Below are 16,420 nucleotides of genomic sequence, written 5' to 3' on the forward strand. Positions count from 1 at the left end.
GTTTAATCCTAGTAAATGTTAATTCTCGCTGAAGGCAAGGTGAGACTAATAGCGTCGAGAAATTCTGCAACTTTTGATTAACTCTTCGTTTCACGCTTAGCAACTATAAGTTGGTGTAAATCTTGACAAAACGTAACGTGATATTTTTTCTAATATCTTTTTTTTTCCAATATCCGCATCTCATGAACTGCGAATGGCAATATAATTGTATCAGAATATGGAAAATAAAATATCTGCACGGTACGCACAAAAATTTCAATGAAATAACGGAACAATTTATCAAAAAACTAAATGTATGTACGATACGTGGTACTTTTTATTTGTATATATGTGTCCATATATGAGGATATATATATATATATATATATATATATATATATATATATATATACACACAACATATATATCATGATCAAATCGCGTGAAATAGCGGTATATTCATTGCGGTTACAAATACGAATGGAAATATATGAACTTCGGTCATCACAATTGAATTTCGCCAAATATTTTTTACAATTCTTATATATTGTTACATTCAATCTATTTCGACGGTATAATTGGCATCCGTAATACATGACATTCCACCGATAAATTCCTATCAACCTCGAAATCAAGTCTCTCGCTCTCTCTCTCTCTCTCTCTCTCTCTCTCTCTCTCTATCAATCTATCTCTCTCTCTCTCTCTCTCTCTCTATCTATCTATCTATCTATCTCTCGCTTTCGCTCTCTACAGCATACACAAGAGAGCATGCCAAATCAATCGTTCATAGTCTACCGCGGTATACACGGTTCAGGAACAAATGATCGAGTACTCTTCTCCGCTCGTGACGTGCTTGCGTCGACAAGCGTTTGTGCGTACTTTACAAAAGGGTCAAGTTCTTTATTCCCTCTCCAGACATACTCGATTCGATACCGGATCATATTTTTACTTTATCTTACAAAAATCACAAAGAACCCAAAGAATAATAAGATCCTTCATTTTAGATTTCGATAACTCCCTAAAGCCAACTATTTGATGCAGATATTTATCTGTAAAAGAATTTTTTGAAATTGCAAATCTTAATTTATAACTATACGAAAGAGAGAGAGAGAGAGAAAGAGAACTAGGAATAAATCGTACCTTGTTAAAGAATTTAATTAATACAACAAAAACAAAAGATCTATGTAATTATAATGGCATAACTTTAAATAACTCTTATTATAAGACATTTAAAATTTATAAGGCTCAAAGATAAATATAAAAATGCGTTAACGCGTACCTATAATATTTTCAAATTGTTCGACGACCGATCAATTTCTTAACATCACATTCGTAAATAAATTTTCGAAAAATAGTTTGAAAAAGGAAAAAAGATGTCATCACTTTTTTCCTTGACCACAATCGAATATACTTCACCGATGAAACGTCACTTCGCTGCAGTTAAAGAGACTCGCGAAGAACGTAAAACTTGGTAACGAACGAACAAGCGACTCCACGTGTCTCCGTTACCAGTGCGACTCGAAAGCTCAAAAGCTCGCCTCTAAAAGCCGCGCAAGCGTGACGCGGAGAAACTTGGCAAAAGCCAATCCACCGAAGCAACCTCGTATATACTAAAGATAAATACTAAATAGGACGCTTTAACTCGAGAATCTTTTTGGGGTTGAAGAGTAATATATTCTTGTCTCTAACACATAAAAAATGTATTAACATATATCGAAGAAATAAATATTTCAATTCTAAAAACGTATACCACTATTTTCAACTTCTAATTAGAACGCAAATGTCATTTCGTGCTTAGAAATTTCTTTTTCTGAAAGATACATTACCCTGTATAATTTGTGACGTTTTTAGCGATTTACTGCGTAAGATAGGTATAAACCACTAGGGAATGAAAGAAAAAAATTAAATAAATAAATCTTGAGGAAAACGAGTACGTTTCAACGACCTCCGTAACAACCACGAACCTATCTTTCATCTTTACTAGTATCGATCCGACATTTATAACACGAAACGTACTACTTAAACTGGTCATTTTTAAATTGTAGTTCTTTTTTTCCTTTTTTTTATCTTTTTTTTTTTAGAACTCCGCTTATAAATCATCACTTATCATATATATATATTAATTTATCTCGCGAAGAATATCATATACATTAACATTCTGATCGAGTAAAGCTTCTCATGACTATATGTATTATAACATAAAAAATATTATTAAAAATATTAAAGCTAGTGAATATGTTATAATAATACCAGACGGATAGATTTCAGTATATATCACATGATGAGCGTTCTATAATAATGAGAGAAAAGAACGCGTGCTTTAATGTGACTGACAGATAACGTGTACCCTGTAAACAACGTCTTATATAGAGGAACGAGCATATAAAAGGAAGCAAGATGATAGGATGAGAGAAGCTGCTAAAAGGGTATCTCTATCCTCTTTGAGAATACTTATAATCAGTGCGATTTGGGAAAAAAAAAGAAGAAGAAATAAAAAAAATTTCTCCGTTTCGTATATCATTTATTATCCATATATATAAAAAGAAAAAAATATTAAAGTATATTTACGCATTCTTATATTTATTCAATGACTTGATTTTATTTGTTCCTTGTATTCGCGTTGAGAATAGGAACATATGCAAATCTGCGTTTTACAACAGATGCATTTTCTTCTCTAACAATATAATTCAGTTGATAGCTTTATGTAAATACGGTTAATATTATACGTAAAATAAAAATAAATTTCTCTGGATCCTTTCTGAATCGGATGTATATTGTTAGTTTTCAAGATACTACGTGAAATTGTTTTTAATGTTCTCTTAGAAATCATTGGATTTATACCTTCTTTACATAGAGTAAATCAAATGTTTTCTATTATATCAAATAAATCCATATAGTTATTACTTATATTATTTACCATATATTATTATATTATTATATTACCATATATTACCACATATTATTATTTTAAGACATCAAAAATTTACAACTCATATAATAGTTATAAACATAGTACACCTTCTAAATAATAACATGTTAATTGTAATTATCAAGTAAATAATTAAAATTAATATAAAATATGATTAGATGCATTTCTAAAAACAAGTCATTATACATAAATAGGAAAGGTATATAAATACAAATTAATAGTTTAAAATGTATTTTACGCTTTCTGAATAAAAAACTTATATTAAACGTCAAAACTTTCATTTATCAGTTATCGAAAATTGTCAGCTATATATTTATCTATTAATAAAAATAAAACTTTGATAAGTAAAATTTATTTAAGATAAAATTCGTCGACAAATTAAACTGGCGCAAACCGATGAACGAAATTCAATTTACATTTTTCGATATTCCAAAAGTTTCTGTAAAAGCCCTCTATCCATTTACTTTCATGTCCATCTGTTCGTTGCTTCGGAGCATGTAAAATATATAATACGATTTGAAATTCGTTTTTCAATATGTCACAATATTGATCCTCACTTCCCTCAAGTATCATCTAATCGCAATTTATGGAACATCTCGGAATATTAAAAAAATAACCGCTATGAAATGTTCCATAAAAGAAAATTCATTTCCATAACATGTAATTTTGATAACCTGATGATAAAAATGCTTATCTTCAGTAGGATTCTGTTTCCAAAGGATTACGTAGTAGGCTTTAGTCTTTGATTGAAGGAAAATTGCAACACGATCAAGGAGGATATGAGGATTCTTGAGGTTAAAGAGAAGTTCCTTCTCTTATCGTCAAGAGCAGCCTATAGCCGCCTGTGGTCAAAATCACCCAACCTCCAATGTGTAATTTAATTCGACACTAGCTATATATATATATATATATATATATATATATATATAGCCATCTATATACCACGGCACTATACGAAATGGTTCCAATGGGAAACAAGACACGAAATAAGACGGGTAAGAGGATGACGAGCGAATCTCTCGAGATAGAACGACGAACGAAAGCAGGGCGTGTCAAATACTGGGATATAGCCGGAGGTTAAAGAGAATCCAGGGAACGTAACGTTAACTCGATAGAGTATAATCATATTGGTGAATACAATTCGACAGAAACTATTCAAATCATGATAAAAAAAATATGATGAACGAAGAAATAACGTCTAATATCGAAGGTCAAGTTCATGCATATCTCATCGAACGCAAATTCTCTTCTTTTCTTTAACCGACAAGATCAAGAGATTTACCCACAAAAAGGGAAGAAATACGTCGCGCTAGAATCACTTCTACTTTATGAGAGAAAGAGAGAGAGAGAGAGAGAGAGGGAGAGAAGAGAGAGATGAGTTTCGTTCGATGGATTATCTCTTGAAAATCTCAAGAGAATCTCGATCTTTTTGATCTCCTTCTTTATCAATTTCTTCAGTAAAATCCTATCGACCACTTTTATTATCGATATAGATAGATAGACGATTGTCGTCAGTAAAGATTAAGCGATATCTTAAGATCAATGTACAAGTTCGTAAGCAGCTTTAGAAGGTGAAATATCTTACTATCGCTTTAAGAAATTCGCGACAAAACCAACAATGATCGATCGATAGTTAAAAGGAAAACAAACCGTTACATGAATAAAATATTCCTATAAACATTTCCTACAATTTTCCTATGACGTTTCTTATAAAGAACGTAAAAAAAAATCGGAAATAATACGGCGAAATTGTTTTCCAAAAATATACGTATGTATATGAATACATATGCTAAAACCGTCATGGACACGCGTACAATTTAGCGATACGCGAGAACTGAATTAACTAGATGACCTGCTTCAAACGAGATCCCATAGAGAGAACGAATCGAGTGGACAACCAAGAGCGTGTGTACTCTCGCGAATCGACGAAATTAATACTAATTGGCTCGACACGCCGCAACGAACATGCGTCCCATATCATACATCTTGACCATGAAAAATTGTTCCAATTCCTCGATTAAACTTGGCCCTGATGCCAATTTGCTACCAAGAAGCCAAAAGAATTTACCGTTGCGTTTATTTCTCACGGAAGAAGGATTTGGCCAGCTTCATTCTTTCCACCCAACAATTTCTATATGTTTTAGCATGACCTTAATTCGTTCGATGTTCTTTCACGATAAGTTAGCAGTAGAAATAATCATAGATTTTATAGATATCGCTTTTAGATGAAACACGAATTTAGTTGCAAATATTTAGTTATGAAAAGGATTACGCATTGAAAAAAATCGTATTTGCAAAGCTTTGAGGAAAATTTACCAATGAAACTAGATAGTTGTATTTGTTCTTTAAAATAAATAATTAAAGCGGATGGATTATATCGTTATCTTGATACTAGAAATAGCAAGGCAAAATAGCAAAAGGGAAGCATTTTGACATCTTAGCAATTTATGCCAAATATATTACAACTTGTTTCTTAATGCACAAACGACAAGTTAATTTCTATACGAATAAAATAATTTTGATTTAAAAGATAAATCGTAAAGAGCGAATCTGTGGTAACCGATTGATTATACGAAATAAATTTCAAAGAAATTCAAAATAATGATTTATTTCGCATAATTGTTTCTCTTAAAATCAAAAATTCTATATATCAAAAAATATACTTTTTTATTTAAATAATATATTAAATTACAAAATCAAACGACGCTTTTTTAATTATATAAAAATTTAAATTAACTTTTGCAAAACGACATACTAAATGACGACACAAAATTAAACGAAAAGAAATAACGAGTAACAACGAAACGAATGAAAACGATAAGACGTAAACACTTTAATAAGCTTTTATTCGAAACTACGGATTATTGCATTAGCTGTGTTAAACATCGAATCTTATCTGCTTTAAAGTTTGCTGGCACTCCTACTAGCAGAATGAAATCGTCTTTAGTTCTATACAGTAATATTGTATTTACTGTCTTTCAAAAGAGCAAACATGAATATCTATGCACTCATGCGTAAGTTATATAAACGTATGTACATTATGGATGTATAAAACAAAATACAGCACTCTTCATTTCAAAACAAAATTTAACTCGTTAATGACACAGTACTGCATATTGAGTAAATTAGAATAGAAATGTATGTATTTACATATATATCGTAGCTGCTGACATTTTACAACCACTTAGAGTAATCTATTGAACATTTGATCGTGAACGTCAGGTGGATAAAATCATAAACAAAATTGCACGTGTCATTTATTAACAATACAATGAATATTGTGCATACTCATCGAATTTGTTTTGTTGTGCTCTACATTATCATTAAAAAAAAAAAAAAAAAGAAACAGTACAATGGTTCCATTTAAAAAAAAGTCAACTTTATTATACGAGAAAAAGAAAGAGTTTGACCAATTATTACCATTGTAATTTATTGCCATTTAAAAATTATTAAATTTCTGTTCATGATCATCATATATATTTCGAAAGAGAAGAAACGTGTTATATAAACACTATATTAAACAAAGGAAAGCTTGCTTGACCGTTAGAAGCGTAATAAAAAAAAGTATCGGCCATAGAAGGCTTATAAATCGTGAAATGACACTATAAATCCTTCCCCTAACCATTCATTCGCTATAGAGATAAACAGGATGTGATCGAGTACCAGAGATAACCCATATGTATAACACATAAAAGTGCGATTCTTCTGTGATAAAGAAAAAGAATGAGATAAATATGAAAGGAGAAAAAGAAATTCCGTGTTCGTGATAACGAAACGATTGCAACTAACATTCTGAAATATCATTTCGATTTATAACAAATAATTATAATAAAAAGCAGCTCACACGTTATTCATGTATGAACGCTTTCGTTCGAAATTAGCAGACCGTATAGAAAATACAACGACCGGAGCGATTGTGAAAACCGAGAAAGATTTACAAGAAACCCTTAAACATTTCGTTGTACCGAGAAAGGGATGAGAAATAAGTATAGAACATTGTGCGATGGACCGTAGAACGATACGCTTCTATACGTAGAGAATATGCGGGTACTCGCTTTAGCTTGATAGATGATGCATTTCTCGTCGAGCATACCTCTTAGAAGAGCACGCATGTTACATATCTCTTTTGCATAGGTGGATGCTCCGATAAAGAGAACAAGAAAAAGAAAGAAAGAGAAATATAGCATGATAATTCTAAAGAATCCGATTATTGCAGCATTGCTCTTGCAGAAGCTTATCCTGCATATGACCTCCTGCGATGACTCGAATACTTTGAAACTTTATCACGAAGATACAAAAAAAAAGAGTAAGAGAATGAAAAAGAAAGAAAGAGAGAGAAAGAGAGAGAGAAAGAGAGAGAGAGAAAGAGAGAGAGAGAGAAAGAGAGAGAGAGAGAGAAAGAGAGAGAGAGAAAGAGAGAGAGAGAGAAAGAGAGAGATAGAGAGATAGAGCAAAAGGGGAAAGGAAATCCGCATTGCCCGTAAAAGCTGGTGTTATTAAAATTTTTTCGCCCTCTACTTTCTCTGTTAACTTCTCCCTTCCATTTACGAAGCATCCTCTTTCACTCTCATTTTCCCTCCTACTCTCTCTTATCTTTTTCTCTCTTTTTCTCTCTTTCTCTCTCTCTCTCGTCCTTTAGTTCTACTAACGCACGAGAAAACGTAAAGAGCTTTGATCCCCTCGCAATCAGAACCAGAATTTTTTTCATAGACCGCGAGGGACATCACATATAACGCGAAATAAAACCCAATGGTCGAAGCGAACGAAGCATAAAATCGATTTAGTCGTATCGAGTGTAGATGTATGCCTATATGTGTGTGTATGTGTGTGTGTGTATGTGTAAAAAAAAGGGAGGGAGGGAGAGAGAGAGAGAGAGAGAAAGAGAGAAAGATAGGGAGAGGAAGAGATAGAAAGAGAGAGAGAAAAAAAGTAGGAAAAAACTGAAGGTTAGTCTATCACGATTGCCGAATCGCTATCCTCTAGTGACAATTTCGTAGGTTGATGATGGATGGCCTACTCGTAAATTGACTAAAACGAAACGAACGCGATACTATGAAGAAATTGACGTTAAAATTTTGGATAAAATCGTATAACAATAGAAATGCAAAATGTCGACGTAAAGTAAAATATTTCACTTTGTTATTCTTAGTAACTTGTAATTCTTTTAATTCATTATCGTATAAACCTTTGATTTTCCCATCTGCATATTTTGAAAATTCACACGATGGTTTAATTGATTTAGTTAAAGGGCGTATCGTTGGTAGATGTCGATTTAATGGATTAACTTTATTTCTCTCGTAAAAATAATTTATTTTCATGTTTATTAATCCATCATAAATGTGCCTACTTTGATTAATATTTTACTATGTTATATATAACAGCAATCGACGTTTCTATTGATCTTACTTGCATGAAATCATAAATATTTATGTAAATATGTAAACGCTCGTATTAATTTGGCCAATGGCAATTAATTAATTAATCAATTGGTTGTTTATTTTCTTATAAAATTTACAGAAATTCATTACCGAAGACCTCTTTTAATAAATGATATTGTAAAAACAATTTTTATCCTGATAAAAATCATTGAAACACAATGGTTATTCTACGATGGATAATTTACCGACACCAGGTATCATTCAGGAATCTTGGAGAGCTGTAGTTACCAAAGGAATAGTAGCGCCAGCTAGAGAGTAAATATCGAAAGCGTTAAGAAGATTATCGATTCTTATGACCGAATAAAGAGTCTTAAATCGAGAGAGAATAAATAAATAATGATCAATTGAAAATCTATGCAACAACGTATTAATAATTTATTACGACGAAATATTGAAAAAAAAAAAATGCTATATGTACATATTCATTGAATATTACATTTTAAAAATGTAAGCGCGATTATACGATAAAAAAAGAAAAAGAAAAAGAAAAAATACTTTTTCAGAACATTTTCAAGAAATATATGAAAAAAAATTTCAACCATTTCATCGTTCAAAATCCTATAACGTCTATAAACATATAAAAAAAATACAATGTCGTATAAGATCTCTCATACAGATTCTTAGATCCTTATTACAAGTATATGAACTATCATAGATCTTCATTGAAACTTCGTCTAAAACCATCTTAAGTTTTAACAAGTTTTGCCTTTGTATCAAAATTTCCAGTCAACTATTACGATAAAATCAAATAAATCTTAATAATATAATGAGTTTTATCAACGAAAAAAAAAAACAGATTATAAAGAACCCAATTTTACTTTTATATTGGTGCCTATTATAAAAAATGTCTATTCTATGAATGGAAATATTAAAGAAAAAAATTAACTTTATATAAATGATGTAAATGAACAAAATTCCATAAGTAACACATAATTGGAATAAATTTAACATTGTATATATTAATTCATCGTAAATTTCCAATTATTTTTCAAATATCATATAATAAACATTGTACCATTAAATATTCTTAATTGAGAAACTTCTACATACTCTCTGCTAAATAACTCGACTTATGTACATACATAACGCAACTTCAATGAAGTTTCGAAAGGTTGATAATACCTGATAGAAAATGTTATTTGAATCAATCTACGAAAATGATAACAATGAAACTTGAAATAAAATAGAAATGAAAATAAAAAAATTTCAATATGTTCCATAAAGTCTTTTCATTTGAGAAAGATGAAAAATACTAAGCTTTATCCATATATCAAATATGGTTGTAGAAGCAATGATATTCCAACGTATATGCGTACGTATTTTACGTATATACATTTATCTCTTTTTAAAAGAAATGCTTTTGATATAAATCTATTCATGATTTTTCATAATATATTGAAAATATCATTCATGTATATGAATGAAATTTCTATATTATTAACAATCTCATACAAGAGTGCAAGCTTACTATGTTTACCTAATAAATATTCGCGTAAATACGATCGTGTGTATAACTTAATGTCAGACTGACGATCGTTTTAACTTCCTAATTCACCAAAACTAAATATAATGTCACGGTTTACTCAATGAAAATGATATTTAATATTGAAATCTATATACTTTGAACTGCCGTATTCCGTGCAACCCAGCTCTACCGTATAATATGCTGTAAAAGTTTTTAATTATGTAGATCCGTGTTATATGAGTCATATAAATTATACAATTTCCATATCATTTTATTTACCCCTTTGAACGATGCAACTTTATTCTATGACATATTCTCGTGTCATCAAAAACAATGAAAATATTTGAAGTTGTCCAATTAGATGGATTAGATACACATGTATACATAAAATCTTATAGGAATCCGTATTTCTTATCATGTTATACGAAACAGTGTTTGCATCATGTTATGTGAATCCGTGTCTGTACGGTGATCTGCTTTATGTAACAACTTGCAAACAAATCTTGCTATTTTTTTCTTATTATGATAAATGAATCTTGAAAGATCACCAAATTGTTAGATAACAGAAACGCATATTTAACATGACAAAAAGGAAATACGACTATGAGCAAAATTATTTGAATAGTATTATGTTACGATTGACATATCACTATCGAATTTTCTTCGAAAAAGATGAATTTTAAGCACATATAATCATTGATCGATCATGAATATGAATTAATCGAGCATCTATATATATATCAAGAAAATTGCAGAAATCATTTGCTTATCCTATAATCTTTATGCCTTATATAATATGATTCAATATTGAGATAAAATAATAATTGTTATTATTTGTTTCACCAATTCGAAATAGACTATAACTATTTTGATAAGAATAATTTCTAAAATCTTGAAATCCTTTCATTGATCCAAACTCCATAACATTTAGATTTGTATGTAATCTTTAAAATTAATAATTAATCTATATAGATATATATATATAAATCGATGAAAATATTAATTAATAAACAAGACCCTGTAAATAGAACTTTCTAAGCGAGAATATCATCAGTATGAAGTAATCGAAACGTAACGAATTTAACGTCTGATTAACGTTTCAGAGGAATCCACTTGATCAGAATATTTCCATATATACAAACATAATCAGGAAAATCATTTCCAAACTGTAAATGTTTCGTCTCAATTTAGGAGATAATCAAAGTGGATTACGATGTTATTACGATAATTAAAGCAGGAAAACGATTGGCATCTACGGTCCATTAAAATTTATGAATTATACAAATTTAGACCAAAAAATATCTTAATACTTATTATGATCTATCATGAAAAATAAGAAATAAAGTTGTTCGAAAAAGCAAGCAACTTTAAGCGAGTATCGCGTGAAAAGAAATGTGGTAAACAAGTAATCTAATAACATGGGAAGGCGAAGCCGAACGTACTCCTAAGAAGCTTATATTTTGCATCAAAGTGCTTCTACTTTATAATTCACATGCACTTATACGATACCTAAATCTTTTTAAATTGTGCATGGATGATAATAGAAAGTAATTAATAAATTAAAACGAAAATTTTTTTTCAATTTATGCTACGCAATATGGACAAGTCGTACGTTAAAATACTGTGAAAAGCAACACTTTATTCCACGATCGTGTGATATTTAAAGCGTATTTATTTCACCAATGGAGCATAAAAAGTAAGCTTAAGGGGTTAAGGTCTTCTTTCTGATAACCCGTATTGATCTTCAAGGAAATAAATGTGATCATCCTATGGTTAGAAAACTTTTTATGAAGAAAAATATACTCATATGTAACAGTCAAAGATAAGTACGTAAAATCGAGAAGTCTATCAAAAACGAAATAATTTTTAATAGTGTATGATGATATTTTCTTGAAAGTGTATCAAACTGTTAAACATAGATTTATGAATAAAAATTAAATTTATAAATATTTATGTTTAATAAAACGGGATTAAGAATGACGATCATTTCTAGAGTAATGACATTATTATCAATGTTCAAGCTAACTTTATCTAACGAACTTCAAAGTGTAATTTCTGAAATAGAGAATGTCCTTTGATTTCATCCTACACAATTGCGATTTGATCCTAATACCGGAAACAAATTTCTATCCTTCGCTCGGAGGCAACAATGTTAAGGACGCATTACCTTTACCATATCGACTAGTCCTGAAAGCGCTGACTGAGCGATAAATTCCTTTCTCTCATCAAAATTCTTTCATAATCTATAATCTGCAAGTCTGATAATGACACGATTCTGTTAGATAAAAACTCGAATAATATATGAATTATAAACAATCTCTTAATGTTACTTAATGCGAACTTGTAAATATTGAAAATACTTTTTTCTACAAATTGTAGTATTATTTTTTATTACTGTTAAATATATGTATTTAGTTATGAGAACATAAGTCGTTATAATCATTAAACAAAATTACCAAAATATGGATATTCAGATATAGCGAATAATATATTTTGAATTAATAATTCGATACAAGATTCTTAAATGTTGCTATTTTTAATACAAAGACTTAATTTATGGCCAATCTTCGAATGTAGATATATCTACTACCCATATTATGTGACAACGGACAGGGAGACATTTAGGATAGAATAGTCGGATTAATTAAATGTCGCAAGGGAAATATATCATCGAAATCTTAGATAATCTTACGTCATTTTTCACTAAGAATTTCCCTGTTGCATTAAGGCCGATGCATGTTGCGAATAATTAGTGCTAATTATTAGTATTTCATTCCATAAAAATAATTAATCAATTTTACGAATGAATACAACAATGATTTGAATAATTACTTCGTTGAATGATCGTATAGAATATTTCATAAAATAAGTTAGACGTATTAAAGAAAAATTAATAATAAAAATCTCAACGATTTATTAATTGAAACCGTATTTATATGTAAATTTTACAATAAACAAATATATTTTCAAATGAAATAAAAAAAAAATAAAATAGAATTTAAAATCACCGATAAAATATACGATATCGCGTTGCACGTACATCGAATTTAAAAATACACATCACTATGAAAAATATTGAAAATCGACAGTCGCGCCTAAAGAAAATTTTTCAAAATGATGTAGGTCTAGATAATTCATAGATATTAAACAAATGTAACATTTTTACAAAATGAAAAATTATTCTGGTTTTTATTCTATTTTATCGGATTGTAGATACAGCATGTATTCTAAAAGTGTTCTTTCAGCTTGGTAAGCTTTCCTTTGAAAGGAAAAACTGCATGAATTCTGAGATTATAAGAGAATAATTATCTCTAACGAGAAAATAAAATCTATAATATTTAATGAAAATTCGACAAATTCATAAAATTCAAATATTATTCAAATGTAGATCCAAAACATCAATTAATCTTTGTTATTTTAACTAATCTTTTGATTTATCTAAATTATCTTTTGTCGTATTGGTTGATGATAATAAAAAAAAAAATAAAATGGTTCTTATTACAATTACATTCGTCAAATATGTTCTATACTTTTACGTTCTTTCCAATTGCAGCGCAAAGTTTTCAAACGAACATTCAATTCTCATGCTAAACTTTTGCCGACAGACAACTAGGAATCAAAAAATAAATCACGAAACTTCCATACTTTTTTAATGGTCTCCTTTTAAATTTGGAGAAAAAAAAACTCACTAAGATTTGTGCAATTAAACAAATTTCGTCGGAATAGATTTTATAAAATAAATGGACTATTTTACGATCAATATTGAATGAGTATTTCTCAATATCCAATTTTGATTCATATTAGATTTTATAAATGAATTCGCTATATTAGACAGTTTTAGATCAATTCTGACATAAATCGACAATCCTTCTCTTCTCTTCTACAATGTCGAAGCTCTTTATCGGGATACAATTGCTATTGTTCCTCAAATAATAGTAATCTTTAAGACAAGAAAGGGCATTGCAATGAAATAGACTCACCTTGTGCATTCCTGTCTTTATCCATGTCCTTTTCGTATCGAAGACAGACAAGTAGCAATATCGTTGATCACTGCATCATGAAACCTTAGAGGATGTCAATATGATTGTTGTCAATGATTTTTGTGAATTTAATTTTAATCTATCTAACTTCACAATATTCGCGTATCTTTCATTGAGCTAACTTTGAGATATAACATGGATTAAAATAAACGGAAAAGAGAAAAAAGAGAAGTCGTAAAATAAACAATACGATATAGTTAAATGAAAATGGCAGAACCTTCACAGGAATGCATTTAAATAAATGAAAAAAGCACAGCTTACTACACGAATATTCTTCTTCCTCGGGAATTTCCGTACTTCTTCTATACCGTTGTATTCTCCTTGTAAATCAACGAGACTATCTTAAAGAAAACAAACGAAACTAGGTGAATCTTTAAACTCGAACTTCCGTAATCACGGAGCCAAACACTCAGACAAGTTACGAAGGACAAGGCCACGTAAACATGGTTCACTCTCGCGTTTCTTGCAACGTCCACGAATATTATAAAAAAAAGACGTGTGAATAGAAAAAGAGAGAAAAAGAGAAAGAAAGAGAGAGAAAGAGAGAAAGAAAGAGAGAGAGAGAGAGAGAGAGAGAGAGAGAAAAGAAAAAGAAGGAAAATTCGCGCTTCGTGCGCGAAATTCACGTCCTTCTCGAGTCCCAAAGACGACTTAAGACTAGCCGATCTTCTCTCGCGGAATCGCGGAATTCGCGCATGCGCGTCCTTCCTTTCAAAGGTACGCACGTGACATATAACGTTACATTATCCTGTCCGCCAATTTTGTTTCAACTTATTTCGTCCCAAAAAGAAAGAAAAAAGAAAAACAGATTAGAAAAAGTTCTCTTTGTTAATATGTAAACGTACGATTGAAGACTGAGAAAGTCGTGAGCTCGATCGTGCCCTCTTCGATCCGACGCTCGCGTCCTTTTACTGATCCCCTCTCTTTCCCTCCTCAGACAGACTCTTGAATAGCTTAGGAAGAGGGGATAACCGCATCGACAACTCCAACTCGTCGATGACGACGAAGAGAAAGGAGAGCCGATTGGGATTCTGACTCGACGTTTCCATTCGCGCTATCCAATGGCTAGGCGGGAGGAAGGTAAAAGCGAAAAGGAGAGGAGAAAATTGAAAAACCGATTCGTCGAGGGTCGGTTAGAAATGAGAGGGTAAGAAAGAAGAAGAGGGTGAGAAAAAACGCAAGAGAAAAAAAGAGAGAAAAAGAGAGAGAGAGAAAGGGAGAGAGAGAGATAGAAAGAAAAGTTCGAAAATGCTCTTTATCTCCATTCTCACCCCACTCGATGTCGAAGAACGCTCGTGAGGATAATTGGTTCGTGAAAATTGTCTATTTTGGATACTTGCAAGTGGTTAAAGCAAAGAGAAAAGAGTGACGTGTAACTAGAGAGAGAGAATGAGAGAAAGAGAGAATAGAAGAAACAATAAAGATAGAAAAAAAAAGAGAAAGAGAGAGAAAGAGAGAGAGTGAGAGAGATCTATATACAGGGGATAGCCTTTTATACTCTGTTTTCTTTTATGTCGCACGTGTGATCGTTGAAAGGAGAGGGAAGCACGACTCAACGCGAGTTAACGGTGAACTGACTGCCACTGACTCTCCTCCGGACGACGTAGCTACAGCCGATGAAACCCGCGAAAATCCAAGGTGCGTGCGCAACCCTCGCGCATCCTTGCATATGCCGAATTTTCCGAGCAATTTCCTTGGGAAACTTGAACCCTCTTTCATCATCGCATATACCGCTTCTACAATTCCTGCCATCATTCTTTTATAGTTATTTATACGTGAATTAGCCAATAGGCTTATTTTGTAAATATTATTAATGAAATGAATGATATGGATGCGATTTAATTTCCAACGTTTTCTTTAGAATTGCGTCAGATAATATCGATCTCATAGTTTTTAATTTATCGCATACACGTCGAACTCTTTCATTGAAATCAAGTAGAATACATTCCTTTGATTTAATTATAATAATGAATTAATGATTTAATTAATATAATGAATTAATAAAATACAATGAAACACTGAAATTAGGATCAATAATTAAATTCCAATCCATCTATCTCTTTGATTCTCTAATATACAGCTTCCATAGAGCTTCCTGTGTATTTTCGAAAAATTTTATAATACTATGGTAAAACAAATTAATTAATAAGTTTATTAAGTCTGTTAATAGCTATACGTAATTTCGTGATAACTTTCATAATAAAAAGTTAAGCTATTTTTCATGTTATGAGAACATCATTGAAATGAAATAAAAAAGAAAAAATATTTTATACCGTTGCTCTCAAGAAAAACAGATATGATGTTTCGCATACGTTAAAAATATGTTGAAAATATATTGCGGTTTTACTGCAAAATGAATAGATTTTCAAGTAGAGCGTTTTCTCTCGAATCAATCAAAGACATTAAATATTTTATATTTTGTAAAACAAATGATGAATAAAAGAGAAAGCACATTAACAAATGAAACAAGCGCGAGATCTATAAGTAGCCGATTAATTCTGCAAATTTACTGGATGAAGAAAAAAAATTAAACCAGAAAAGGACTTAAAGAAAATTAAAATTTGTATAG

General features: G+C 30.8%; 1 protein-coding gene across 9 annotated transcripts in view; it reads right to left on the reverse strand.

Annotated features, from left to right (window-relative positions):
• LOC124427361 (calcium/calmodulin-dependent 3',5'-cyclic nucleotide phosphodiesterase 1-like) overlaps nt 1-15,456 on the reverse strand; it is a 69,679-nt gene extending 54,223 nt beyond the window's left edge. The window contains exons 1-3 of one of the 9 annotated variants that reach the window (XM_046970204.1): nt 15,372-15,456; nt 14,113-14,188; nt 13,792-13,875 (exon numbers count right to left, since the gene is read on the reverse strand). In XM_046970204.1, the coding sequence (XP_046826160.1) occupies nt 13,792-13,816 (25 nt within the window). In that variant the 5' untranslated portion in view covers nt 13,817-13,875; nt 14,113-14,188; nt 15,372-15,456. The other 8 variants (XM_046970206.1, XM_046970205.1, XM_046970209.1 and 5 more) reach the window with 8 other exon arrangements.
• Between the last annotated feature and the right edge of the window lie 964 nt (nt 15,457-16,420).

This window comes from Vespa crabro, chromosome 10, assembly GCF_910589235.1.
Source record: "Vespa crabro chromosome 10, iyVesCrab1.2, whole genome shotgun sequence".
Taxonomy (NCBI): domain Eukaryota; kingdom Metazoa; phylum Arthropoda; class Insecta; order Hymenoptera; family Vespidae; genus Vespa; species Vespa crabro.